This window comes from Canis aureus, chromosome 19 (assembly GCF_053574225.1).
Source record: "Canis aureus isolate CA01 chromosome 19, VMU_Caureus_v.1.0, whole genome shotgun sequence".
Taxonomy (NCBI): domain Eukaryota; kingdom Metazoa; phylum Chordata; class Mammalia; order Carnivora; family Canidae; genus Canis; species Canis aureus.
This window is the reverse complement of record NC_135629.1, coordinates 54,019,423-54,045,579: the sequence shown is the minus strand read 5'-3', so window position 1 is coordinate 54,045,579 and position 26,157 is coordinate 54,019,423. Positions and strand designations below refer to the sequence as shown.

At 55.7% G+C, this 26,157-nt stretch overlaps 2 protein-coding genes across 15 annotated transcripts in view; both read right to left on the bottom strand.

Moving 5' to 3' along the window:
- Positions 1-18,682, bottom strand: part of CERS4 (ceramide synthase 4) — a 32,361-nt gene extending 13,679 nt beyond the window's left edge. Inside the window, exon 1 of one of the 4 annotated variants that reach the window (XM_077860166.1) lies at positions 18,519-18,682. Coding sequence is in view for 1 of the 4 variants with exons in the window: in XM_077860164.1 (XP_077716290.1) it covers positions 17,504-17,508 (5 nt within the window). In the remaining 3 variants the exon portion in view is untranslated. Of the gene's footprint in view, positions 1-9,790; positions 9,943-17,503; positions 17,655-17,942; positions 18,097-18,518 lie in introns of those variants that run through there. The other 3 variants (XM_077860165.1, XM_077860164.1, XM_077860163.1) reach the window with 3 other exon arrangements.
- The window catches only part of HNRNPM (heterogeneous nuclear ribonucleoprotein M), a 276,948-nt gene that overhangs the window by 187,690 nt on the left and 63,101 nt on the right, over positions 1-26,157 (bottom strand). The window lies entirely within an intron of this gene.

Genomic DNA, 26,157 nt, shown 5'->3' with positions numbered 1-26,157 from the left:
TGCCCGTCCCCCTCACAAGCCAGAGGCCCTGCATAGGGAGCGCCTAGGCGAGGCCTGGCACACAGGCGGGGCTCAGGTGCGGCTGTTACCAGGCACTCACGGCCAGCCAGGCCCAAGCTTCCCTCGCATGCCCATGTGACCCCCCAACACACGCCTTCCCTCCCCAGGCCATGGGAAGGAAGGAGGTTCAGGGTGCCATTCCTCAATTTTCATTTTGCTCTTTGGGGGCCCCCGGCTCCTCTGCTCGCTTCTTGTGGCTCACTGCCACCCTGGGGCCTGGCGGCCCCGTCTGGAAAACAGGTACAGCCGCACCGCCTGTTTTCCCGACTACCGGGTGGGCCCAGGAAGCCGGGCCAGCTCACAACACCGCACACTGGCATCGCAACTGTGACTCCTGTGTCCCCCTTCCCTGCTCACCAGCCATGCAGCCTCAGGCAGGCGACCAGGCCGCTCCGGGGCCTCTGGTGCCTCATCTGTAGGGATAACAATGACCCTCTCCCACGGGGTGGGGTGCTGAGCACTAACTCGGACCCCACTTACATGTCGTCAGCAGAAGGGAGGGCAGGGTGGAAGGAGAGGCATCTGGGGAAGAGGGATGCTTGCCCGCAGCAGGTTCTGGATGGTTCTTCCCAGAACCTCCCTGACCTCGGCTGTAGCGAATGAACTCAGGCTGGGCTTAGCCGGGGCCACCGAGGGGTCGTTCGGAGAGTCCCCAAGTGTGTGAGTGGCTGGTCCAGCCCAGCCAGCCTGAGCCCGAGCCTACATCCCCATCACCCCTGCCCTGCCCCCAGTCCCCCTGCGAGGCCACTGTGTCTTGAAGCCTCGCTGGCTGGCCCCATGCCCAGCCCTGCCCCTGCCACCTGGGAGCCAGACTCTGATAATCCTTCCTAGTGGCTAAAAATACCCTCAGACCGGGAGAGGGAGATTAGGACTTTGTGTTGATATGGGGAGGGGGGATGAGCAGAGGATCGCTGTTCCCCTCAGGGGCCCAGTGAGCACGCTGGACCCCCGCTGCTCCCCGAACGCCCACAGCTGCCCGGGAGAGCAGGGCTGTGCACAGAGGTTCGTTTTATTTTAAATCTAGCTGGACTTTGCAGGCCTTGCCCGAGGTTGAGGAAAAAGGAAATAAATTCAGTCTCCAGATGTCTGGGCTGCCCAGGGACGGACAGGGACACACGCACGCGCACACACACACAAGCACACACTCTCCGGGCTCCTGCAGCCTGGCCTGCTGCCGGGGGTCACCTGACTTCTGCGGCTGGAGGCCCAGGCAGGGAACACATGATGTGCTAAGTGCGGTGTGTGTGTAGATAACCACAGCCACCCCTGCACCGTCTGCCCCGGATGGCCGTGGCTCCTCCACCGAGCACCTCTCTGAGCAGAGGGCCGACGGGGTGCTGACGGCCAGAGACGCAGCAGGTCTGGGAGACACTACCCTGCTGCTCCCTGTGAAGAGCCCAAGGAGGGCCCCGGGTCCAGGGCTCTGCCTCACACCCCCACCCCTCATATTCAGGCACACTTCTGGGGGCATCTGGGTGGCTCAGTCGGTTACGACTCCTGATTTAAGGCAGGTCATGATCTCAGGGTCGTGAGATCAAGCCCCGTGTTGGCCATGGGGCTTGCTTAAGAATCTCTCTTTCCCTCTCCATTCTCTCTCTAAAAACACATACAAACATGTCATTAAGAAATTTAAAAAAAAAAAAAAAAAAAAAAAAAAGAAATTTTTTTTTAATTAGAAAAAAATAACTTAAAAAACCTACAAAAATAGACCTACCTCTGCCGTCCATACTCTGGTTCTGCTGATAAACCCTCTCACACCCCACCAACTCAACTTACTGCAATGGCTGCTTGCTGGTCTCTTAATTCTCCGAGCTCATTCCTGCCCCAGGGCCTTTGCATGTGCTGTGTCCACCTTACTAAGCTCACTCTTGCCCCAGGGCCTTTGCATGTGCTGTTCCACTACACAGCCCTGTGCCTAGCTCTATCTCATTATTCACATCTCAGCTCACTCTTCGGAGAAAGCTTCTCAGATCACTACCAAAGAAGCCTGTGTATTATTCCATCTCCTCACTCTGTTCTTTTTTTTTTTTTAAGATTTTATTTATTTATTTATTAATGAGAGACAGAGAAAGAAAGAGAGAGAAAGAGAAAGAGAGAGAGAGAGGGAGATTGAGGCAGAGACACAGGAGAGGGAGAAGTAGGCTCCATGCAGGGAGCCCGACGTGGGACTCGATCCCGGGTCTCCAGGATCACACCCTGGGCCGAAGGCAGGCCCCAAACTGCTGAGCCACCAGGGATCCCTGAGGTCAGATGTTCTAAAAGAAGCCACCACCGGGTCTCCAGTCTGGCTCAGATGGTGGAGCCCGGGACTCCTGATCTCAGGATTGTGAGTTCAAGCCCCACGCTGGGTGTGGAGCCTACTTAAAAAGGAACCACCTGGGCAGCCCTGGTGGCGCAGCAGTTTAGTGCCACCGGCAGCACAGGGCGCGATCTGGAGACCCTGGATCGAGTCCCGTGTCAGGCTCTCTGCATGGAGCCTGCTTGTGTCTCTGCCTCTCTCTCTCTCTCTCCCTGCATCTCTATGAATAAATAAATAAAATCTTTAAAAAAAAAAAAAAAGGAACCACCTGTCTTAACAGGCGACATCAGCTTGATCCCCATAAAGTGGATCCCCTGTGGCCCCATTTCAGAACTGGGAAGCCCAAGGTTTAGAGCAAGAAGCCCCTGGTCATCCAACCGGCAAGAACTGGGAACTCACCAGGGCAGAGAGGGGGCTGCTCCGGACCACCGGTGGGCTCAGGGCTCACAGGACCCTGAGCAAGCTCCGACTCCACCCCTCTACGCTTTCAGGGCGCTAGTGGCTCAGCCCAGGTTTTTTTTTTTTTTAAGATTTTCATTTATTCATTTAAGAGAGGGAGAGAAATAGTGCTTGTGCATGTGGAGGAAAGAGCAGAGGGAGGGGGACAGACTCCACGCTGAGCACAGAGCCCGACACAGGGCTCGATCCCACAACCCTGAGATCACGACTGGAGCCGAAATCAAGAGTCGGAGGCTTAACCAATGGAGCACCCCAGGCGCCCCTCAGCACATGATTTCTTCACATCTACACCCCTCGGCAGACTCGGGGGCTTAGGTGAGCTGGACCAGGTTCCCCAGTATCTCCAGCCTACTGGCCATGCTCTTTAGCACAGCCAGCCCCCCCAAACCCCACTGGGCTACACCTTCTCAGAACCACCCCTATCAGTGCCGCCACCCCCCAAATAGAACACCCACCAGTGGGGCCATGAGGAGCATTCTGCAGCTGCCTTGGCCCCCCCCATGGAATCTGCTCCCTCCTGCAGCCCCACCGGGCCCCTGCACCATCCCACATCCAGACGTTGGGATGCGCTGGGATTCGTGAGAGCCTCCCCCATCGGACCAGCCTTCAGGACCCCGCACCCGCCGTGTCTTCTGCCTGAAATGCCTCCACCTGCTTCTGTGAGTCCGCTTCCGCTTCCACTGGTCTCTCAAGGCCTGGGTCAGATTCCACTTCCTACTTAAGACACATGCTCTGCCTTTCCTGCACCCAGCAGAGCCCCCTCCCCAGCCTGGTCTGCCTCCCCACACCCCACCCTTGGGTCTTTCTTCAGCCCGGATCTTAGCGAGCTGGCTGGCTCTGAGTGCCCCCCTGGACAGGGAGGGACAGGGAGAGCCAGGGAGAGTCCTCTGGGTCCCCAGCATCACCTAGTCTGGGAGCATGTTTCAGAGGGGTGTGTCAACCAGGGAGGTGTCAAGGATCAAGAAAGGAGAGAGGATCGGGTGTCTTGGAGTTTGAAGGGGAAGTGAGCAGTTGTCAGTCCCAAAGGCAAGCAGGGGCGGGGCGGGGCGGGCAGCAGGATCTGACTATTACCTGCACAGGGGCTGATCAAGCATACAGGTGGGGGATGAGGGGAGCCCACTAGGGCTACTACACTAAAAACAAAAATACAGCTCCGCAGAGGTCTCCCGGACATATAAGAAACAGCACGTCTAAAGTGCCTGATTCGATGTGTTCCCACATATGTCCATTCGTGTGAAATCGTCACCCCAACCGAGATAATGAACACGGCCATCCCTCCCTGAATTTCCCTTTCAGAGTCCATCCATCTCGATGTCCAACAGTTGGGGATCAGAAGGCTCGGGACTCCATACGACCAAATCTCACATGCCAGTCTGAAAGGCAGAGGGAGCTACACCACGATGGGCCCTGAGGACAGGACGTCCAGTTGAGGAAGCTAGTCCTGCGCTGTAGGAGTCCGAGTCGGCTCCTGGGAGGTCCCTAGCGGAGCCCTGTCCATAGAGACAGGAAGTAGATGGTGGGTGCCGGGGGTGGGGGATGTGGAGGGGGAGTCCGTGCTGCCTGGGTACAGAGTCTCAGTTTGGGCAGCTCAGAAACTTCTGGAAGCAGATGCACAACAATGGGAATATATCAATACCGAACTGTGCACTTAAAAATGGTCAAGATGGTAAGTTTTAGGTTATGTGTATTTTACGACAGATTTTTTTTAAGGGGGGGGAGGAGGGCCAGAGGAAGAGGGAGAGAGATTCTAAGCAGGCTCCATGCCGAGCGTGGAGTCCGGCGCTGGACTCATTGTCATGACCCTGAGGTCATGACCTGAGCTGAAATCAAAAGTCAACGCTTAACTGACTGAGCCACCCAGGTACTCCCAGTTTTTTTATTTTATTTTTTCAGTTTTTTTTTTTTTTAATTTAAAAAATTACCAAAGGGTGGCATAGTCAGTTAAGCAACTGACTCTTGGTTTCAGGTCTTGGTGTCGTGACATCAAGCCCCCCTCTTGGAGTCTGCTTGCGATCCTTTCTCACTCTCCCTCTACCTCTCCAGCTCATGCTCTTTTTCCCTCTCTCTAAAATTAATCAACTTTTAAAAATATTACCAAAGGGGAGAAAAGAGGTGGAAACGTTATGCTTATTGACTTGGGTGGGTGGGCCAGTGTGGTAACCAAAGAGTTAAAAAAAATAAAAGCAAATGCAGGAGCCACTAATGGCCTGATAGTCATTTACGCAATGGAAAACCACCAGGAGAGCTCAGCTTCCGCTGAAGGCAGGGTCAGCCCTGTCACACCAGCCCCCTCAGAGGCAACCAGAAACTGGGGACTACATAAACACAACTACCTGAAAGCCCCAGTGCTGTGATGTCCCACATGGTAGCCACCAGCAGCATGCGGCTATTTCTACTGCAATGAACTGAAATGAAATACAACACCAAATTCAATTCCTCAGTTGCACACAGCAAAATTTCTCTACTCAACGGCCACACGTGGCTTGTGGCCACCAGAGTAGCACAGATAGGGAACATGTCCATCCTTGTGGAAAATTCTACTGGGCAGTACTGCTCTGGGGTCTAGAGTGACCCCAAATAGGCAGTAGTTGGAGGGGAGTCTGTATACCTGGCATAACGAGCAATACAGGATGGGTTTCCCATTTGTACTGCTCTTTGCTGGAAATAGAAACTGGCTTGAAAAATGAGAAGAGACCAGAGAGATCACAATCGTTCAAGAATGGGACAGGACATGGAGGAAAAGAGAGAGCCAGAAAAAGGAAGTTCCAAATTCTACACAAACACTCTGTGTATATCTCTTGTTCAGCCCTGAACCATGCGTGAGCAGGGTGGACTCCAACCAGCCCAGCTAAGGTGAAAAGAAAGGAAGAGAGATTTCATCTGCTACCCACCATGAGGAAAGCAGACTTTGGAACTTGAATCTAGACAGGTCAATTACCTGATTTATTTATTTATTTATTATTTATTTTTTTTCAGTTACCTGATTAAAAAAAAAAAAATCAATCAGGGCAGCCTCGGTGGCTGAGCGGTTTAGTGCCACCTTCAGCCCGGGGTGTGATCCTGGAGTCCCGGGATTGAGTCCTATGTCGGGTTCCCTGCATGGAGCCTGCTTCTCCCTCTGCCTGTGTCTCTGCCTCTCTCTCTCTGTGTCTCTCACCAATAATAATAATAATAAAAAAAAATCAGAGGCACCTGCCTGGCTCAGTTGGTTAACCACCTACCTTCAGCTCAGGTAATGATCCTGAAGTCCTGGTTTTGAGCCCCACGTCCAGCTCCCTGCTCAATGGGGAGTCTACTTCCCCCTCTACCTCTGCCCCTCCCCCTGCTCGTGTTCTCTCTTCTCTCTCTCTCAAATAAATAAAATCTTAAAAAAAAAAGTCAGTGCTCTGCAGAGGAATACAACAGAATCCAGAGTCTCCACGATACATCTTGACAATGTCCAGAATACAACCTCAAATTACTTGATCTTCGGAGGAACAAGACCACATGACCCATACTCAAGACAGAAGGAAATTAATGGGGACTAGCCTGTGAGGTGACCCAGATGAGGTGACCCAGATGTTGGAAAGAGCAGGTATGGACTTTGAAGCAGGTATTACGGTCTATTCAAGGGTATGAAGGGGAGAAAGAAAAAAAAAAAAGCTCTATTGAACGAACAAATAAGAAACCTTGGTGGAAAAGCAGAAAAACAAACCAAATGTAAACTCTAAAACTGAAAAATATAATACCTGCAATTACAAAGTCATATGTGGGCTTGATAGCGACTGAAGATGATGAAAGAGTCAACAAATTTGAAGCTATCTTAGATACTAGTAAACACTCCAATTGAAGAATAAGAAAAAACAAAGGTTGAATAAAGGTGTGCCATCTGGGGGATGCCCAGCTGGCTCAGACAGAAAAGCCTGCAATTCTTGATCTGGTTGTGAGTTTGAATCCCATGATGGGTGTAGAGATTATTAAAAAAAAAAGAAAAAATAAATAAATTGCCTTTGGGGTACCTGGTTGGCCCAGCCGGTAGAGCCTGTGACTCTTGATCTCAGGGTTGCAAGTTCCAGCCCTAAGTTGGGTATAGAAATTATTTAAAAATAAAACCTTAAAAAAAAAGTACCATCTGGAAATAGACAGTGGTGATATTTGCACAACACTGTGAATGTACTCAGAGCTACTAAGTTGCACACTTCAAAATGGCTAAAATGCTGAATTTTATGTTTTGTATGTTTTACCACAATTGGGCCAAAAAAAAAAAAAAGTGCACGGTCTCAGTAACCTTTGGGTTGTTATCAGAAGATCTAACAGGCATGTAATTTGAATCCCCAAAGGAGAAAGAAACAAGATTGGGGCAGGAAGAATATTTAAAGTAATATGAAAAGACTGTAGTTTCTCCCACGTCTACATATATCCAAGAAAACTCACGGAAATCGGCCATAAAGATACAGTTGTGCTCAGGAGAGTTATTATATCGGGAAGTTGGGGGAGGGAGGAGCTGGTCTATTTGTTTTGTGATTCACTGATTTTTACGAGGAATGTTTCACAGGGACTTAAATTTTTTAATTGTGGTCAAATACATACAAATATATTGTCTTAATTATTTTTAAGTGTACAGCTCAGTGGTACTAACTATAGTCATATTGTTGGGCAACCATCACCACCAACCACTTTTTCATCTTCAAAACTGAAACTCTGTTCCTGTTTTTTTTTAAGATTTTATTTATTTATTCATAAGAGACAGAGAAAGAGAGAGAGAGGCAGAGACACAGGCAGAGGGAGGGGCGGGGGGAGCCTGATGCGGGACTCGATCCCAGCACCCTGGGATCCCGCCCAGAGCCAAAGGCAGATGCTCAAGCACTGAGCCACCCAGGTGTCCCAAAACTCTGTTCCTATTAAACACTAACTCCCTACTCCTCCACCCCGGACCCCTGGTAACCTCTACTCTGCTGTTTTTTTTTTTTTCTTTCTGTTTTTAATATAGTATTTATCCTACTGTGGCTGGTGTCTCTCACTGAGCATAATGTCCTCATGTTGTAGCAGGTTATCAGAATGGCCTTCATTTTAAGGCTGAAGAAGATTCTAATGAGAATATATATTTAAGGTGACTTTTTATTTTATTTTTTTTTAATTTGTCTATTTGAGAGAGAGCGGGAGAGAGCATGAGCCGGGGGACAGGCAGATGGAGAAGTAGACTCTCTGCTGAGCAGGGAGCCCGACCCGGGGCTTGATCCCAGGACCCTGGGATCCTGATTTGAGCCAAAGGCAGACACTTATCTGACCGAGCCACTCAGGCGCCCCTCTATTTTTAAACAGAAAATCATATTAGCACAAAAGGAAAATAAAGGTTTCCACTGAAGGGGTGGTTGACAGAGGAGATATGGGCTTAGAGGGGGGCATTTCTAGCTGTCAAGGATTTCCCCACCCTAGCTCATCATTAAGAAACCAATTCCCAATCAAGCTCAGCCCCTGCCACTACCCACCCAGTGGAGGGAACCGTGGGTTCCAGGTTGTACTCTGATGGCACCCCTTCTCCACCCAACCTGGTCTAACATCTGCTCGACTTCTCCCACAGCTGGCCACTGGGTCCCTCTGCCACTCCCTGGTGACAGCGTACATGGACGCAGGTGCAGGCAGGGCTGCTTTCTGGGACAGCAGGCCTTGCCCATACCCATACCAGGGACTGCCCAACATACCCGGGATGCTGGTACCATGCCAGGTGTTATCAATACAAGTTTGCCCAGGGCAGGCTCTGTGCCAGGTGCTCTGCCCTTCTATCGTGGAAATGCTGTCAACATCCACATTTCCTTTTTTTTTTTTTTTTTTAACTGAGAGAGTATGTGCATAGTGGTGGCAGGGAGAGATGGAGAGGGAGAGAATCTTCAGCAGGCTCCATGCCCAGTGTGGAGGCCGGTGCGGGGCTTGTGATCACGACCCTGAGATCGTGACCTGAGCCCAAATCAAGTGTCAGAAGCTTAACCGACTGAGCCACCCAGTGGCTCAGTCACCAGTGGCACGAAAAAGCCCCAGCATCCCTTTTTCGTGGCTGAGTCTCAGGGACCCTGAGTCATCTACCCAGGGTCACACAGCTGGCATCTGAACCCTGCTCTCTATCACTGGGCGTTCCGACAGACGAGGGCGCACGGGACCTCAGCTCGTCAGCAGCAGCCCTGGCTTTCTTGGAAAGCAGAATCTGCCCCTGGGCCCGCACTCTACGCCATCTCCACCTCTCTACTTTGGACTCTGCCTAGGGCCCCAGGGACACCCCCCCCCAAACCACGTCCTTGGCCAATCGCGGTGGCCGATCTATATGTTCACGACCTCCCACTGTGTATGGGACCCCCTGTCTGCCCTTCCTTCCAAGCACTGTGGCATCCTGGCTCCCCTCCTCTCTGCTCTTCTGTCTCTAATCCACGCTGCCTTGCCTCCCCTTTGGCCCCAAATCCAGTCCTGGGCCCCCACGGTCTCCTGCTGTCCCTGGACATCGCACCCACTGGGGAGCGGCGATCGGCACAGGCACACTGTGGGTTTCTGATTCCCGGGGCTCCCAGGTCTCTCCCCCAACAAACCTGCTAGGCCAAGAGCACCTGACGGCTCCTTGCCCAGGCGCACACCACGATCCTCCACCCCAGTGTGCGCTCTTCCTCCCCAGGATTCTTGGCCAACGTCCCATCTTCCACCCAGTCTTTGGGGACAGGAATCTGGGAGTCATCCCAGATTCACACAGCCTGGCCTCTGGGCCCCTCCTCTGGTCCTGCAACGGCATCTGTCTGCCACGTGACCATCGAGTGGGTCCCTTCCCACTCACGTCCCACAGCTACGCCCTCCTCTCTCATGTAGTAATGGGGCCTCCTCCCTGGGCTCCCTGCATCTGGGTTTTGCCCAGGCCGCCCTTCTAATTTGGCCTGAAATGCCGCAAATGCTCCTGCGCCCAGCACTGTGCACCTAGGTACACCTCTGGGCCTTTGCACGTGCCGTTCCCCTTACCAGTAATGCCCTCCTTGCTGCCTGCCAAATGCCTTCTGCTTCTTCACGACTCTGCTCTCAGACTCGTCCGCCAGGAAGCCCTGCCCAGCGTCCCTGGGCTGGACTGGGGGGCCCTCCCCTCCGTCCTTCCCACAGCCCTGTCCTGCTTGGGCCCCAGCCCGCTCCCATCTGTGCATTATGCACTCGCCAATCTCCTTCAAAAGGCTCACTTTGTTTTTCAGTACATTTATTTTCAGAAGAAACTTTGCCTCCCTCCCCTGCGGAGAAAGCCAGCATCAGTGTCACATGCAGACAAGTGGCCATGAGACAGAGACAACGAAAACAAGACATTGAGTCCTGGCCAGTGCTTGACACTGGTGAGGCTGCCAGTCCGGGTCCTGGCTCTCCTCGTTCAAGCGGAGGGTGGCGAGTGCCTGTCACCTGGCCCTCAGTGATACAGGGGCAGCGTGGGAGGCTGGGGCTCGAGGTCGCCCCAAGGGAGCGAGCCTGTGACCCCCTCCTTCAGGCGGGCTGTCCTTGGGGTTTCACAGGCGAGGGAAGTGCTGCCCAAGAGCCCCTCAGCAGCTGACATGTGGGAGGTGACAGGGGCTGGGACAGGACTTGGTAGGGACATCTTCAAGGAGTTGGGGGTCGAGGATGTTGGGGCGGGCAGCCCGATCGGGGAGCCACCCCCCTGGGCAGGAATGTGGGGACACACAACCCAGCGGTGGGAGGGGACAAGAGCCATTTCGGGCAAATTCCAGGTGCAGGACTCGGAGAAGATGCCTTCTGAGTACACAACGGGCTGATGATGGGGAGGGGCAGGGCCTCGAGGCCTCTGGAGCCCCAGCACCCCCAGGCACTGCCTCCCTGCCCCGACTGTCTCGCACCTGAACATGAGCCCACGCACTTGTCTGGGTTCCAGGTCACCTGGGGGCCAACCGTGAACTTCAGAGCCCACATGCCTGTGCAGATCTGCTGCTCCTGCTGGGTGGTCTCAGGCTGGCAGCACCTCCTGTGAAATTGTCACCACCCCGTCTGCCTGCCTAGGAAGGGTGGGGAGCCCGAGCAGGGCATGTCCTCTGGGTGCAGGGCTGGGCTTCCAAGCCCCAAGGGGTGGGGCAGAGAGGGGTCCCCACCGGAATGCCAGGCTGCCCGTGGGCCCTTTAAGGACCAGAGGTGTTTGCATAACTAGAGGCCAAGCTGCACTTCCTCTTAGATGACCGTTGAGGGCTCAGAGGGGATGTGCCCAGATGCAGGGCTGCTCACCGATGGAGGACAAGGCAGGGGTGGGGGATGGAGGGCATGCTGGGGCATGCAGGCCGCTGCTCTTCCCCACCCAGCCCTCGGCAGCACACAGCTCAAAGTACAAGCCTCTCCCTCCCCCGTCCCGTCCCCCCTGGGGACCTCCTGCAGACACCACCCACCCCCACCCGTGGTTCTCAGCCAGGGTCCGTGGCCAGATTCCCAGGATCTGGTCAAATTTCAGAAACATCACTCTCATGCAATACCCGGATGTCCCCTCGGCCTGAGTCGCTATTCACCATTCCTCCCACCCTTCAAAGTAAGCAGCGTGCCCTGTTGCTGCTTCCAGGAAGCCTTCAAGACTTCCAGGCTGCATCATGGGCCCTCCATTGGGTTCACTTTATTTTGCCTTATAACTGCCCAGGGGGTTATCGATCTATCTCCCCCAACGAACAGGGTGTGTGTGGGGGTTCTGGGAGGACAGTCCCCAGGATCCGATTCCTGCCTCTGTCCACTGTCAGCTCCAGCTCAGGCCTCAGTGTCAAAATTACCTCCTCGGAAGAGCCAAGTTACAACAGCACAGGTAAGCCAACGAAGAGTGACTTAGCAGGCGACAAACAAGGATGCTGCTAAAATTTACAGAGGGTGATGCCTCAGTAATAATAGAAGCATCCAGGCTCCGCATCCTAGGCGACATGAACGACTCTAAAGGAGAGCCAGTGGCTGCAAAGGTCCACGTCGTAATGGTTTCTAAACAGTCGGTGCCCGATCGGATCGGTAGGCAGTATTTGAGCAATGCTGTGTGCAAGTGACTTATGTACTTGGATTTCCCAAGGTCCCAAGGCGCGACCTCTTCACCTATTTCCAGAAGTCAAATTGGTTGTGCTCACTCCGGGTGATTACTGTTCAAGGTTGGAACACGTTGAAACAGGTGAGCAGCTCCTGCCCTCTGGCTTGCTCCTGTCTCAATCCAGAAGTTGCTGCAAGCATCGTTGACGTTTCATCAATGCAAGCGCCACGGCGCCAGTTGTACCTGCCCGCCCCCCACGCCCCCGGAAAGTGCTTTGAAAATCTTCCACCCTGGGACACCTGGGTGGCTCAGCCGTTCAGCAGGTTCAGCATCTACCTTCGGCTCAGGCCATGATCCCAGGGTCCCGGGATCGAGTCCTGCATCCGGCTCTTCCATAGGGAGTCTGCTTCTCCCTCTGCCTATGCCTCTGGCTCTCTCTGTGTCTCTCATGAATAAATAAATAAAATCTTAAAAACAAAAAAAAAGAAAAGAAAAAAAAAGAAAACCCTTCACCCTAACAGCCAACTTCACTGAGAAAGTAGGACCGGTAACTCAGGCACCTAAGAGACCTTGTTCCCTGAGCTCGTCCTACAGGCTCTTAGGTTTGTACAAACACATCCTATCCCACGAATCTCAGTCTTTCTGTGGAGTCATGTACATTTCCTTGCATGAAAATGATCACAAGCTTCAAAATTCAAAATCAGTCCTTTGCCAGTGAGAACTACATGAGGGGAAGCATGTTCCCATGCAGTCATGGGTATAGCCTGACAGCCCCCCGAGAAGCGCCCCAATCTGCAGACCCGGGGAAACCTCTCGACTCCCAGTGCCCGTGGAAACGTGACCTGGCAGCGGAGGAGCAACTGCACTTTATTGTTAGACATGAGCCATCTGGAAAACAGTACTGGAAACACACATCCTAAAGGGTCAAGGCATTTTCCCAGGATAAGGGTCTATCAAAAAAAATTTTTTTTAAAGATTTTATTTATTTATTCATGAGAGACACAGAGAGAGGCAGAGACACAGGCAGAGGGAGAAGCAGGCTCCCCGTGGGGAGCCGGATACAGGACTCGATCCCAGGACCCCGGGATCACGACCTGAGCCGAAGGGAGATGCTCAACCACTGAGCCACCCAGGCGTCTCCCCCCTAGTTTTATTTTTATTCAAAAGCGAAAGATTCGAAATCTATGAAGAGGGGAAAGAAGTGATCTCCTTAGAGAGGCTCTGGCTTCCCTTATGCTCAACATGTTTGTGGGAAATCCTAGGAACATGTGGGAAAGTTCTAAATGTCCTGACCCAAAGTCGAAATTGCCACCAACTGCTTCCAGGCTCTGGGGAGGTTCCCCAGGAAGCTCCAGGGGGCATCCAGTGCCAGGTGCTTCTGTGATCCACATTTTGCAACCAAGGCACAGGATCACCCAAGGGCACAGAGCAGGAGGCAGAGGGCTGGGATTCAAATGTGAGTCTGTCTCCAAAGGCTGCCACCTTGTCATCACCGCACAAACATTTATTTATCGTGTGCCAGGTGCTGGGGTCCTAGCAGGGGACAGACTGGTGAGGATTCCAGCCCTCGTGGAGCTGTGGTCCTGCACAGGGTGAGGGTTGGGGGCGGCAAATACTCTACATTTTATTAATTTATTTCATTATGCTGAGTAGCAGAGAGAAACATAGGGCAGGGCAAAGAGATCAGGAATCGGGCAGCAGGAGCTGCAATTTTAAACAGGAAGGTCAGGATGGTCTCCTTAAGAGGGTGATAGCTGAGAAAAGGGATGAGGACTCCATGGGCATAGAGCTTTCCAGGCAAAGGGAACAGGCGTGCAAAGGCCCTGAGGTCGGGCCATGCTCAGTAGCTTCATGTTACGGGGACAAAGCCTGCAGGGCTGGAACAGAGGGGCCTGTGGGAAGAGGCAAGGGCAGGGAGGCGACCGCCTTATATTAGGGCCCCCCCAACCAACCTCTCAGATGGAGAAATGAGATCCAGAGGTAGCCGTTTCCAGAGCTTGTCCTGCCCACGTTCCCCTTCGGTCCCTGTCCTTGTCCCCTGCCATCTCCAAAGAGTTTAGTTAGACTCGCTCGCTCCAGCTGTAGCTCCCCGGCACCTGCCAGGATCACTGTCCTACAGGAGCCAGGGCCAAAAGGAGCTGCCCTCGGACGCAACCACCGGCAGTGTGGAGAAGGATGGGGGTGGGGAGGCCAGCTGCGGCCACAGGGTCCCGGCGCAGCAGGACCACCAATCGACGTTCGAGTCCAAGGGTCCGAATCCCCTCATTAAAGCCTCTGAAGCTGCTGAGGTGTGGGGCAGGCCTGGGTAAGTGGTGGGGGCAAGAGGGGTGACCAGACCCAGGGGACTGGGCCCCTGACCCCATGCACTAAGGGAAGGGGGGCCGAGTTCTTTCTCCTCCGCCTGCAAAGGGAGTGACGGCAGGCTGATGGCGGGACCATCCTCAAAATACAACCTGCTTTGGTGTCTGCTGCCTGCCCTCCCGGATCTGGGTTCCCTCTCTCAGTGTATCCTGCTCACACCCAGCTCTGTGCCCTGCCTGACCTGCCCGCCCGGTCACTGCCACTGCTCACCGCCCCCCTGCCTCCTCCCTGCCTCCACACCCCCTATCTGTGCCGTCTCCCGGCTACTTCACTTCCTCCGGGAAGTCTTCCAGGTCAGCTGAGCCCCATCACATGTAGGAAGGCTTGCCCACCGGGAAGAGGGGTGGATTCTCTTCCTTCCTCCTGCCAGCCTCCTTGGCCATCAGGGTTCCAGGAGCAACCCGTGCACAGGGGACCAAGTACCCTGCCAATTGCAAGAGACCCAACAACCTCTTACCCTCCAACCAAGGAGGCTCCCAGGGGCTGCTGTTGTTGGACCGGGGGACCCTGAGAACCTTCGCTCTCTGCGGCTGCCCCTCTGCCCACTCTGTCTCCCTTGCTCCCTCGGAGCCAGCCACACTGGCCTCTGACATGCCAGGCCTGGTCCAGCCTGAGGACCTTTGCACATGCTGGTGCCTCTGCTTGGAACGCTCCTCTCATCCTTCGGGTTGCACACCCATGGCCCGACTCCCCGAACACCAGCTCCGTTTTGTAGCGGGCAGCAGGGGAGCTTCCTTTCGTTCACCGCCCAGCCCAGATGCCTCCCACTGTAGGCACTTCATAAATATGTGCTGGATAAGTACATAACAGACACGGGAGGGGGCGGGGGGAGACAAGCACAGGACAGAGGGCTTCTCCAGGTAGGGGCCTGGCCTCTCCTCAGATACACAGTCATGGGATCCTGGGGCAAAATATGGGGTTGGGGTCCCACGATGGGGTGGGGAGAGAGCTGAGGTCCTGCCCATTCATTGTGGGGAACTGGTATGATGATCTCATATTAACAAAGGTATGAAGCCGAGATCGAAGGAGGGGAAAGGCCTCCTTTATGCTGCTCTGGTCAGAGCCTATTCAAGTGTGGCAAAGAAGAGTCCATTCTGAATGGCTTGGGGTGGGAAAGACAGCCAAGTAAGGGAGTAAGATCCCTACCACTGAATTATTCAAGCAGAGGATTCAGAAACTCAGCAGAGCTGACCATTTCCCCCTGGCTTCTGGCTTGCCACCGACTCTGTTTCCCTCTGCCCTCTCTCTGCTCAATCCCCCCAGGTGGGGATGTCTCCCAAGCCCCCAACTTGCTTCTTCCAAGCCCACCCTGCACCTCGCCTTCACCTGGGGGTCTAGCAGCGTCCCAATTTCCAGATGCTGGACACATGGCCGGCTTGCACCTGAACCTGCTCCCCCAGTGGGTGGTTGCTCTACCAACCCCTGTTCGAATCTCTCCAGGGTCCATGCATTCCTCCCTCATCCCCACCTCCATCCAGGCTGGTCTCTTACTTAGGTCCTGCACCCTGCGGATTCTCCCCTCCACCTCTCCCTCCACCTCTCTGAGCACTGCTCTCTCCACCCTGTTAACTCTTCATCATCCTTGTTAACCCACCAAGGATCACCTCCTCCAAGAAGCCTTCCCTGGGGAGGGCCCCAGGGTGAATCAGGCTGCTCCCCTGGGCTTCCTCCCCCCAGACATCCAGGCATCTGTTGTTTCACCAGGTGCTTATTAGCAGCTGGGCGCTGTGCTCACCTCTGAGGTGATGACTGCTATTAGTCCCATTTTACAGGTGAAGAAACTGAAGCAAGAAGGAGGTGAAGTCACTAGCCTGAGGGCACCGAACTCCCAACAGGCAGGACAGGTCAGAGGCAGCCTCCAGACAGCGCAGAGAGAGGACAGCCCGCGGTGCCCAGATAACAGAGGAGCCTGTCCCCAGGCGCCTGCTTTCCCATGGGCATCCCAAGGGGGGTGGGAGGCCCGTTCCTGCTCCCCCCTGCCAACTAAGAAGCCCAGTGGCTCCTGAGCGCAGCGATCGCTCCAAGCCAGGCACTGGGCCAACTAAACACTTTACATGCCTGACTCACTCAATCTGCAGAAGGCCCTGGGTCTGGAGGTGGGCACGGTTACACAGCGCTCCCATTTCTCGGAGCTGGAAATGGGGGCTCATCACGCTGTGAACTCCCACAGGCTCTGGAGTCCTCCCCCATCCCCATTCCCTTGGGCAGCAGGCTGGGATCAGCCAAGCCCTTTCCTAGCTAAGGCTTCCTTTGATCAGAACAACACTCCTAGGCATAGGTACTACTGATCCATTTTACAGATGGGCCAACAAGCTCAGAAAACTTTCCCTGGGGCCACAAGGCCAGTTCAATGACCAAGTCTCCCAGTTCATTTCCACCGCCTCTCCCCTCCCCTGTCAAGACTCGGCCGCTGGGAGGAGGTGAGCTGGGAAAGCAGGCAGCAAAGGTCCTGGCTTAGCCTGCTGGGGCTCAGCTGTGCTGAGTGAGGATCCTGGCATCCCCCCTGCCACCTCAGCCATGTTCATACGCAGCAGCTGCTCTTGGAAGGGGACTGAGTCCAGACTGGGGGCCTTGGGAGCTTCCAAAGCAACCCCATACTCCAGGATGTCTTTTTCGAGCAGCCTCCCTAGAAGAGATCCAGGTCACGGGAGTGGGGCGAGCTTGGCTCCTGCACTCAGCCGCAGGACACCCCGCCTGGGTGTGGAGTCGGTCTCCAGGAGCCCGTCTCCTCCTGGAGCCTCCCCCATCAGGTGGTATTTCACGGTTTTGCAAGTCAGACTCAGCCAGACACAGCCCCACCCCATCTGCTTCTCCCTCAGTTTCCCCATCCCAGCAAGGAAAGGCCCCTGCGCAGTCCCAACCGCCAGCGCCAGAAATCCCCTCGCAGGTTCCTTTCACGCCCCACTTCTGAGCAGGCAGGGGAGGCAGAGGACGTTCTTCTGCCAAAATGCACCCCCTCCTCCCCGGGTCACCCCCTTTTCCACCACCCCTTCCGGTGGGGTCCAAAGCAGCAGCCTCCTCCAGGGTTCCCCCCCATCCCGCCTGCGCACAGCGGGGGGCCGTCCTAAGACGCCCCAGGGCCGGGCTACTCACTTTGGTCTAAGCCTCCCGTGGCCCCCCCCAGGCCGGAGAATGGAATCCACGCACTCCCCGCCATCTCCGAGGCGCGGGCCGACCTCTCCCCACCTCCAAGCCTCCCCTACGGCGCTTCGGACACGCTGGCCTCTTTTCTGCCCTGCAAACACACCCGGCGGGGCCCTGCCTCAAGACCTGGCTGCCGCGGGTGCGCTCGGGCCCCAGGACCCCTCTGCGCGAATCGCCCCCCGACCCTCACTTACCCCATCTCCCCGAGGCGCTGGCCTCCCGCACCCAGCGCGGGCCGAGCGGCCGCAGGCTGTTTACCGGGTCGCAGCCGTCTACGCAGCCGGGGCCCCGCTGCATCCCGGCGCGCGCACGTCGGTGGCGCCCCGCGGGCGCTCGGCGCGGTCTCCGGGGCGTCTGACCCCCGCCCCGCCCCGCCCCGCCCCGCCCCGCCGCGCCGCTCGCGCTCGCGCGTCCGCCTCCCGCGCTGCCCCCGCTCTGCTGGCGGCGCGCCGACCCTCGGGGGACAGCGCTGTCTCGGGGCGGCGGCCCGGGCCTGGGACCGGATGAGGAGCCCCGAGAGGCCGCCCCGGGCGGGGGGATGGGGGCCGGGGCCGCCATGGCCGGGGGGCGGGGCCGGGGCCGGGGCCGGGCTCGCCGCCGGGGTGGCGTTCGGGGCGCGGGGCGCTCGCTTACCTGGGGGCGCGGGCGGCGGGGCGCACCGGGGCGGGCGGCGGACGCGGAGAAGGAGCACGCGCAGCCCGCACGCGGCCGCCGGACTCTGCTCCCAGCGCCGCCTCTGCCGTGGGGCTCGGCGGTAGGCTGGGGGGCCGCGGGGCGGGGCGCGGGGCGGGGCGCGGGGGCGGGGCCGGGGCCGAGCCGGGGCGCGGGGTCCAGGCGGCGCCCCGCCCTCTCCGCGGACCGCACGGCTTCCTGTGGACCCCCGCCCCGCGCCGCCGGCCCGGCCTAGCCCCGCCCCCGCCTGGCCCCGCCCCCGCTTGGCCCCGCCCAGGCCACACCCTGGCCCCGCCCCTCCCGGGCCTGGCCCCGCCCCCTCCAACGCCAGGCCCCGCCCCCGCCCCAGGCCCGCCCGGAGGCGCGCTTGGCCTACATCCAGCTGCAGGTCCTTTGCCGGCGCCTTCTCTCTCGCGTCTGAACGCAGCGCGGCCGCGCTCGGTCCGGCCCGCGGTTCTGTTCCGTTCGCCGCACGTGCGCCCGATCCCCTCCCGGGTCCCCTCTTCCGGCCTGGCTCCGACCCGCGCATCTGCATACCCACTGCGGGCGCCCGGGTCTGCTGGCGTCGCTGGGGAGGCCGGGACTCGGTGTCAGGCCTCGGAGGCCACTCGGGTTCCCCCCGAGCCTGGGGACCTGTCCCAGCTCGCACACCGAGCAGCTCCAGTTCGCGGTTGGTTGGGGCCGAAGCGCGCGGGAGCCGAGCGCCCGGTCGGCAGGTCGGGAGTAGTGGAGGGCGGGCGGGCGGAGGCTGCGATTTGGTGGGGGCGCGGGTCAGGAGGCAGAGCTGTGGAGGCGGCGGCGGGGCGGGGGCAAGTTGCTTCACATCGCTGAGATTTGATTTCCACACGTGGGAAGGGGAAGGGGGCAGAGAACCTGTGCCTCCCAGCCCGGCTCCAGGGCTTTGCACCTGCTATTCTTCTACGAGACTGTGTTTTCCCTTTTCAAATGCGTGCATCCTCCCTCAGACCTCAGGGCCCTCTGCAGAGCCCCCCTCACTCCTCTACCCCCAAAGCTCCTCTGTGCATGGTGGAGAAGGAGGATCATAAAGCCACTTTCTCGAGTATAGCTGCTAGGGGTGCATCCCCTTGCCCCTGGGGGTGCTCAGAGCATGGCAGCCATTTGTATTAATAGTTATGGGAGACACTGTGGAATGGGGGAGACCAGGCCCCAGGGGAGAAGCAGCAGATCCCCCCAGAGAAGTGGAGGGGGGTTGCCCTGAAAGAGGATGTGAGTGGGCCAGGGTCAGAGACAGATTTCAGGGGGGGGAGGTGGGGTGGCTGGAGGAAGGGGTCAGCCTGGCAGGAAGAGATGCAGCTGAACTTTCTGCAGTTGGGCTGCTTCTTGGCTGCCCTCTGCCCTCCTCCCGCCCCCACTCCCTGTGTGAACATGGAACATTCAGGACAGGCTTCCTAGAGGAGGTGACATCTGAATCTGAGAGATGAATGGATGGGGACATTAAGCCGAGTTAGGATCCAGAGGTGAGTGAAGAAGAGCCACAGCCGAGTGGGGCCAGCCACTTGAAGGCCCTCCAAGGCTCCCTGGGGAGTGGCACAGACTTAAAATTAGACTCTGCATTGGGTTCTTCTGGAGCCTGGTGGAGGGGGTGCAGACAGGAGGAGTGAAGGGAGGGACTCCAGAGGGATCTAGGGGTTATGTGGCCTGGGCTCTGGGCATCAGGGGAGGCCAGGACCTGGCTGGTTGGTGGGAGTGCAGAGATGCAGTCATTTCTCAGCTGGCAAGCCCAGCGCAGACCCTAAGGAGGCCCAAAGCTGGGACCTGAGGGAGAGAGGGGGAGCTCCTTGCTTCTTCCTCCCTTCCAGGTTTTCACACCTTTTGTGCCCGAATGGGGGACACATTGTGCCTGGGGAGGCCGGTAAGCCCTGATCCAGGTGGAAGATGCTATAGTGTTGATTTGGGAAAGCGGAGATCAGGGGGCCACGAGCCAAAGAAACAGGTGCCTCTAGAAGCCAGAAACACATTCTCCCCGAGAGCTTCCAGAAGGAATGAGCCCTGCGGATACCTTGATTTCAGCGCAGTGAGATCCGTGTTGGAACTCAGAGCTCCCGAACGATCAGATAAATAAATGTGTGTGTGTGTGTTTAAAGATTTTATTTATTTATTTATTCATTAGAGACACAGAGAGAGAGAGAGGCAGAGACACAGGCAGAGGGAGATCCAGGATCACGCCCTGGGCTGACGGCAGGCACTAAACCGCTGAGCCACCCGGGGATCCCCCTAAATGTGTGTGGTTTTAAGCCACCAAGTGTGTCCTCATTCGTTCCTGCAGAACGCGAGACTCGCACAGACCCCCCATCCTCCTGCCCAGACACCTGTTCGTGCTCCCGGGAACCCCCTCCTCATCCCCAACACACACATCCGGACCCAGTTTCCAAGCCAGCAGCCCGGACCCCCATCCAGGTCAGACCCACACCCCCTGCGGGGTGCCCCCCAACACCTACCCCTCTGGACCTCTGGCCCCCTCCCGCGGTCCCCAGGGCTGCCGCTCCCTTGTTCCAGCGGGGTGAGGACTGCCATCCCAGATGCTTGCCTGTCCCTGCCTCTCTGCCCAGCACTGCCCTGCTCACGCCAGGCCTCTTGTCCCCGACCTGTGGCCGACTGTCCTCCCTGCCTCAGCCTTTGCCAGTCAAGACTTCTGGCCTCAATGGGGGGTGAGGGGGCTCCACTTCACAAAGACCTGGGCCTGTGTTTGTGCTATGTGACCTCGGCTGTGTGACACAGCCTCTCTGAGCCCCGTGGTGTCATCATCTGGGGAATGGAAGATAACCAGGCCATCAGGTGTCGGGGGTGGGTACCTGGAGGGACCTCTGTCTCCGTGCTTCCCCATCCAAAGGGCCTGAGTCAGGGCCGGGGAGGGTTGGAGCAGATAGAATGGGGAGTGGAGAAGCCTTTGCACTGGCTGTTCCTCCTGCCTGGGACGCCCTTCCTGCGAGTCCACGTGGCCCTTCCCCCCTCCCTTGGGTCTTTAGTGAAAGGTTCACCCCACATGACCCATTCTCCTCCCCCTGCCTGTCCCCGTCTCCAGCTCTCTCTCTTCAGCCCTCCTCCCTCTCGGTTTTTAGACCTGTGCCTGCCAGCCTCCCCCTGGAAGATGTTCACCCCTCAAGGCTAGGGGGTTCCGCCTTGATCCCCCGGTGACCCCAACGCGGGAGACGGGGCCCGGTACACAGTGAATGTCTCACGGATGTTCTTTAAGGGTGCAGAGAATGGGGAGAAATGAAGCTTGTCCAAGAAAGGCTCAGAAGAGGGGGCCTGCTGGGTATACCCGCAAGTCTGTATGTCTCCTTGTCGGGGTGTCTCCGTGTCCATCTGGGTCTCTGTGCATTTTTGTGTTCCTTAGTGTGTTTCTGGGGTGTCTGTGTGCAAGCATCTGAGCATGGATATGCGCAGCCTCAACTTCTCTGGCTACGTGCAGGGGTGGGGCGGTGGGAGGAGGGTGCTGAGCTTTCCTCCCTGGAGCGGCACTGCCTCCCCCAAGGGCCCTCCCTGCTCCCAGGGGGGCGGGCTAACCGCCTTGGGTGGATGATGCCCGCCCCCTAGCCCAGGGTTCCCTGCAGCCCAGCAGGGCACCCACGCTGGGAGCTTTACAGAGCCCAGCATATCCAGCCCTGTCTGTGAAGCAAGTGCATTTAAAATTCCCATTTCAGGGGCACCTGAGTGGCTCAGTTGGTTAAGTGTCTGCCTTTGGCTCAGGTCGTAATCCCAGGGTCCCGGGATCAAGCCCCTCATTGGGCTCCCTGCTTGGCAGAGAGTCTGCTTCTCCCTCTCCCTGCCACTCCTCCTGCTTGTGCTCTCTCTCTCTCTCTCTAATAAATAAATAAAATCTTTAAAAAATTAAATAAAAATGCCCATTTCATAGATGAGGACACAAGCGCAGAGGGGTGCAGTCAGCTGCCCAAGGCCACACAGCCAGAGAAGAGGCAGCTTTGAACTCAGCTCCTCCTGACCTCTTACCTTTTGTCAGCACCCTGCTTTCTTTCTTCTTTCCCTTTGCTGGATTGGGAGGCTCATGGGTGGGGACACAGAGGGTCTGCACCTTCCCTCAGCCTTGGTAGACTCACCTCCCCTTGCTCTGAATGTCCTTACTCACCTATCCCCAGGGCTGGCCTGGGCCCCGACACCTACTGTGCATCTGTCCTTACCTTCCTGCTCATAGGACGTCCTTCCAGGTTCATTGATTCCCGCCTTCCACCCCGACACTCCACAGGCCATCCAGGAGGCTCTCATTTCTCCTCATCCCCACCTGCATGCCTGTGACTTCTGCACAATCTAGCAGACAAAACATCCGGGGCCTAGAGGTACCGTGACCCGCCATCCAATGTACCTGGGACATGGAACAGTCCGGAGCAAGCCATGGCAGTTGGTCATCCTAGCAGGAGGTAGGGTCACTTGCCCTTGGTGACACAGCAAGATCAGGAGCCCCCATGTCAACACCTGTTGATCCAAGACACCATCCCCTCTCCTAGGAGGAAACTGAGTCCTATTTTTTTTTTAAGATCTTATTTATTTATTCATGAGAGACACAGAGAGAGGCAGAGACACAGGCAGAGGGAGAAGCAGGCTCCCTGCGGGGAGCCCAATGCAGGACTTGATTGCCGTTCAATATCCCAATTTACAGTCAAGTCGAGGGTTTTTAAGATAGTCACAGGGTTGGGCAGGTTTCACCACCTTGTTTTTTGTTTTGTTTTTAAGTAAGCTCTATGCCCAACGTGGGGCTTGAACTCATGGCCCTGAGATCAAGGGTCGCATGCTCTAACGAGTGAACCAGCCAGGTGCCCCACCTGGCTTCTTCTTTTTAAGGGAACCAGTCCCCTGATCTGAGGAACAGTGTAATGAACACCCTGGTGCAGACCCAGAAGTACAATAGCCAGTCACAGGGTGTGCAAAGGTAGAGTGTTTTTTTAAGATTTTATTTATTTGACACAGAGCACAAGCGGGGGTAGGAGGAGCAGCAGGCAGAGGGAGAGGGAGAAGCAGGCTCCCCGCTGAGCAGGGAGCCCGATGTGGGGCTCCATCCCAGGACCCTGGGATCATGATCTGAGCCAAAGGCAAATACTTAACTGACTGAGCCACCCACGTGCCCCTAGAAGCTCTTAAAACAATTTATTTAAGTAATCTTGACACCTGATATGGGGCTTGAACTTATGATCCCGAGATTAGGAATTGCACATTCCCCTAATTGAGACAGCCAGGTGCCCCAAAGCTCTTTTTAATATTAAGGAATTTACTTCTTATTCTCTGACATAAGCTGTAGTTTTCTCCACCCTCCACTCCCACCCAGTTTGTTGTATTTTTACCTCGTTTATTATTGTTTTCTGTCCATGTGGATTTGGATTTCCAAAAATCCATTTGGATTTTTAGGAAGCTGGACTCACCTTTTTCTTTTGTGGCTTTTATGTTTAATTATTTTTCTTAGAAAGACCTTAGCTATTCTCAAATTGCTATTTTTAAAAAGCCCCTATGTGTTTTTTCCCCTAGTACTTTTATGATTTTATTTCTCACGTGTCAAACTTTGATCCAGCAGGAATTTGTATTGAGATAAGGTGTGAGGTAGGGACCTGACTTTTGTTCTTTCCGTTGTCCCAACAGTGTTCATTGCATCATCTACCCTTTAGATAGTGCAGCGCTAGGGCTGTCACGTCTACAAGGAGGGTAGTTGTAAGGTGTGGGGGGAAGCTAGACTTGGCACAACATGAAAACTGTTTGCTACTTAATTGATAATTTGGGAAATAAGACCCTGCTTTAATCTCTGGGGTTGGTTCAGCACTGAGCTGCACCCATGGAACATGATTTTTTTTTTCTTTTTTTGGATCCGTTGTTCTCTGGTGTGGAATGTCGTAAACATTCCCCCCAAAACAATGTCAGCACAATGCAAAATGATACTGCAAAAGGTCTGTTGCAAAATGATACAACCAACCTGGAAACTTGGGGGATTTCATGCGATGGAAGAAAGAGGCTGTGGACAGGGACTAAAATGTGGGTGAGTTATGGACAGAGGAGGAACTGATGGTCAGTCCGAGGAATAGTTAGTTAAACATGGAGAAAGAGCCCATTGGTTGAGGCAGGACAGGCTGCTCCAGGGACAGTGAGTCAACCATCAAATGGGTCAGATGCAGACCCATGTCTGGTTTCCTGGGGCCACCATCGCAAAATACCACAAACTGGGCACCTTGCACAAGTTCTGAAAGTTCTCACCATTCTGGAAGTTCAGTGTCCAAAATCAAGGTGTTGACAGGGCCGTTCTCCCTCCGATGGCTCCAGGGAAGAATCTTCCCTGCCTCTTCTGGCTTTCATGGCTGCCAGCAATCCTTGGCATTGCTTGGTTTGTAGACACATTGTTCCAGTTCCTGCGCATAACCAATCTTCCTTCTCTGTGTGTGTCTGTGTCCAAACTTCTCTTATGAGGTCATTGGATTAGGGGCCCACTGTACTCCAGGATGAGCTCATCTTACTTTGATTGCATCTGCAAAGATCCTTATTTCTAGATAAAGGTCATATTCCCAGGTACTGGGAGCTAGGACTTCAACGTATCTTTCTGGGGGACGCAATTCAACCCACAATGTGTGTGTGTGTGTGTGTGTGTGTGTGTGTGTGTGTGTGTGTGTTTATTTTCTCCCCCAATGACTCCAGAATCTGATTGAAATATTAAATGTGAATTATTAAATACAGTTTGGTGGTGGTAGTGAGGGGGATAAATGACCTTCCAACCCCTCCCATGAGTTAATTTATTTTTCTGTTTCAAGAATTAGCCTGTAGTTTCAATGGTAGCTCACATCTTGTTTACTATAAAGCAGAATGAGTTCCTTGTCATAGTTTGTGCTCTGTTTTCGAAGGACACAGTTCCTTCCAATCAACCCTTTTGTTTCTTGCTCTGGCCTTTCGCTGCCAATGTTAATTCGAGGGGCTTTTCTCTGGGACCAGTGAGCCAAAGCTGATGAAGAGGCCTCTTGGTAATTCCAGGTCAATGTGCTGGGCGTGTGATGAGGGAGGTTGGGTGAGCACAAGATGTTCAGGACGTGGGTAGGAGGTCAGGGTGATCTTCTCAAGGACAGAATGTCCGTCAGCTGCAGGGGCAGGTGAGCAGGGATGCAGGGGGCCAGGGAAGAGGTGGGGGGGGTCCCCTGAAACAAAAGTCCAGTGTGACCTAAGGGGGGGGCAGCATGGCAGAAACTGTTCATTCAAGCCTGGGGGGCCCCGGGCTCACCCTTCATGAGCCACAATTGGGTTTTTATAGGAGAGTGTCATACTCTGATCTGCAGTCTGAAAGGTCACAGGGCCTGTGGCGTGGGAGGTGCAGGGAGGGAATAGGGAGAAGGAAGCTGGTTTCCCAGCCGAGGGTGTCTGGAGGCTGGTGGGATGGATGGGGTGGGGGGTAGGGGGTGGGCAGGGGTGGAAGGGAAGGACAGGGAGCCAGCACGGAGGTCTTAGGGGCAGGTCTGCAGCGCCTCGCATGATGTCCCTCTCTGGCTGGGTGGCCAGGTGGGTGACCCTGAGTGGCTGGCACAGGGCAGCAGCAGGCTTGGAGGGACAGTGCCCGGTTGCACGGGAGACGTCCTAATGTCCGTGAGAGGCAAGCCCTGGAAGCTCAGTGTGTCTGTCTGGGCTGGGGAGGTGGGGTCCCCGGTGTCAGCCCCGGGTGGTGGCGTGGGGTGGCAGGCGGCCTCATGGGTGACACTCCCTGTGGGTAAGGGTGACAGGAGGGGCTATGGGGAGAGGCTAGTCCAGACTGCAAGGGGCCAGCCAGCTGGGGCTCGTCCTGCCTCTGCCCTCAGGCAGGTGCAGTGGGCCTCCCTCTGCACCCAGGCCGCAGAGGCCACCAGCAGCCTTGCTGGAACTTGGCCTCTAGACCATCCTGGAGCAAGAGTGGGATGGAGGCAGTCCGAGGGGAGGAGGAGGGCGAGGAGGGGAAAGCAGCATTTATTGACCACTTCCCACATGCAGGGCATGTCCTCGGTGTCTTGCCTATTAAAAGTAACAGCAGCCGCAAAAAAACTGTCACAGGGCACTTCGGTGCCAGACATTATTTTAAATGACTCATTCGACCCTTCCATGGCCCTGTGGGGTAGGCACCTTTATCTCCTTTCATGGATGAGGAAACTGAGGCACAGAGACCTTAGGGCCCCAGCCCAAGGTCACAGAGTGTGGGAATCCAGTGGGA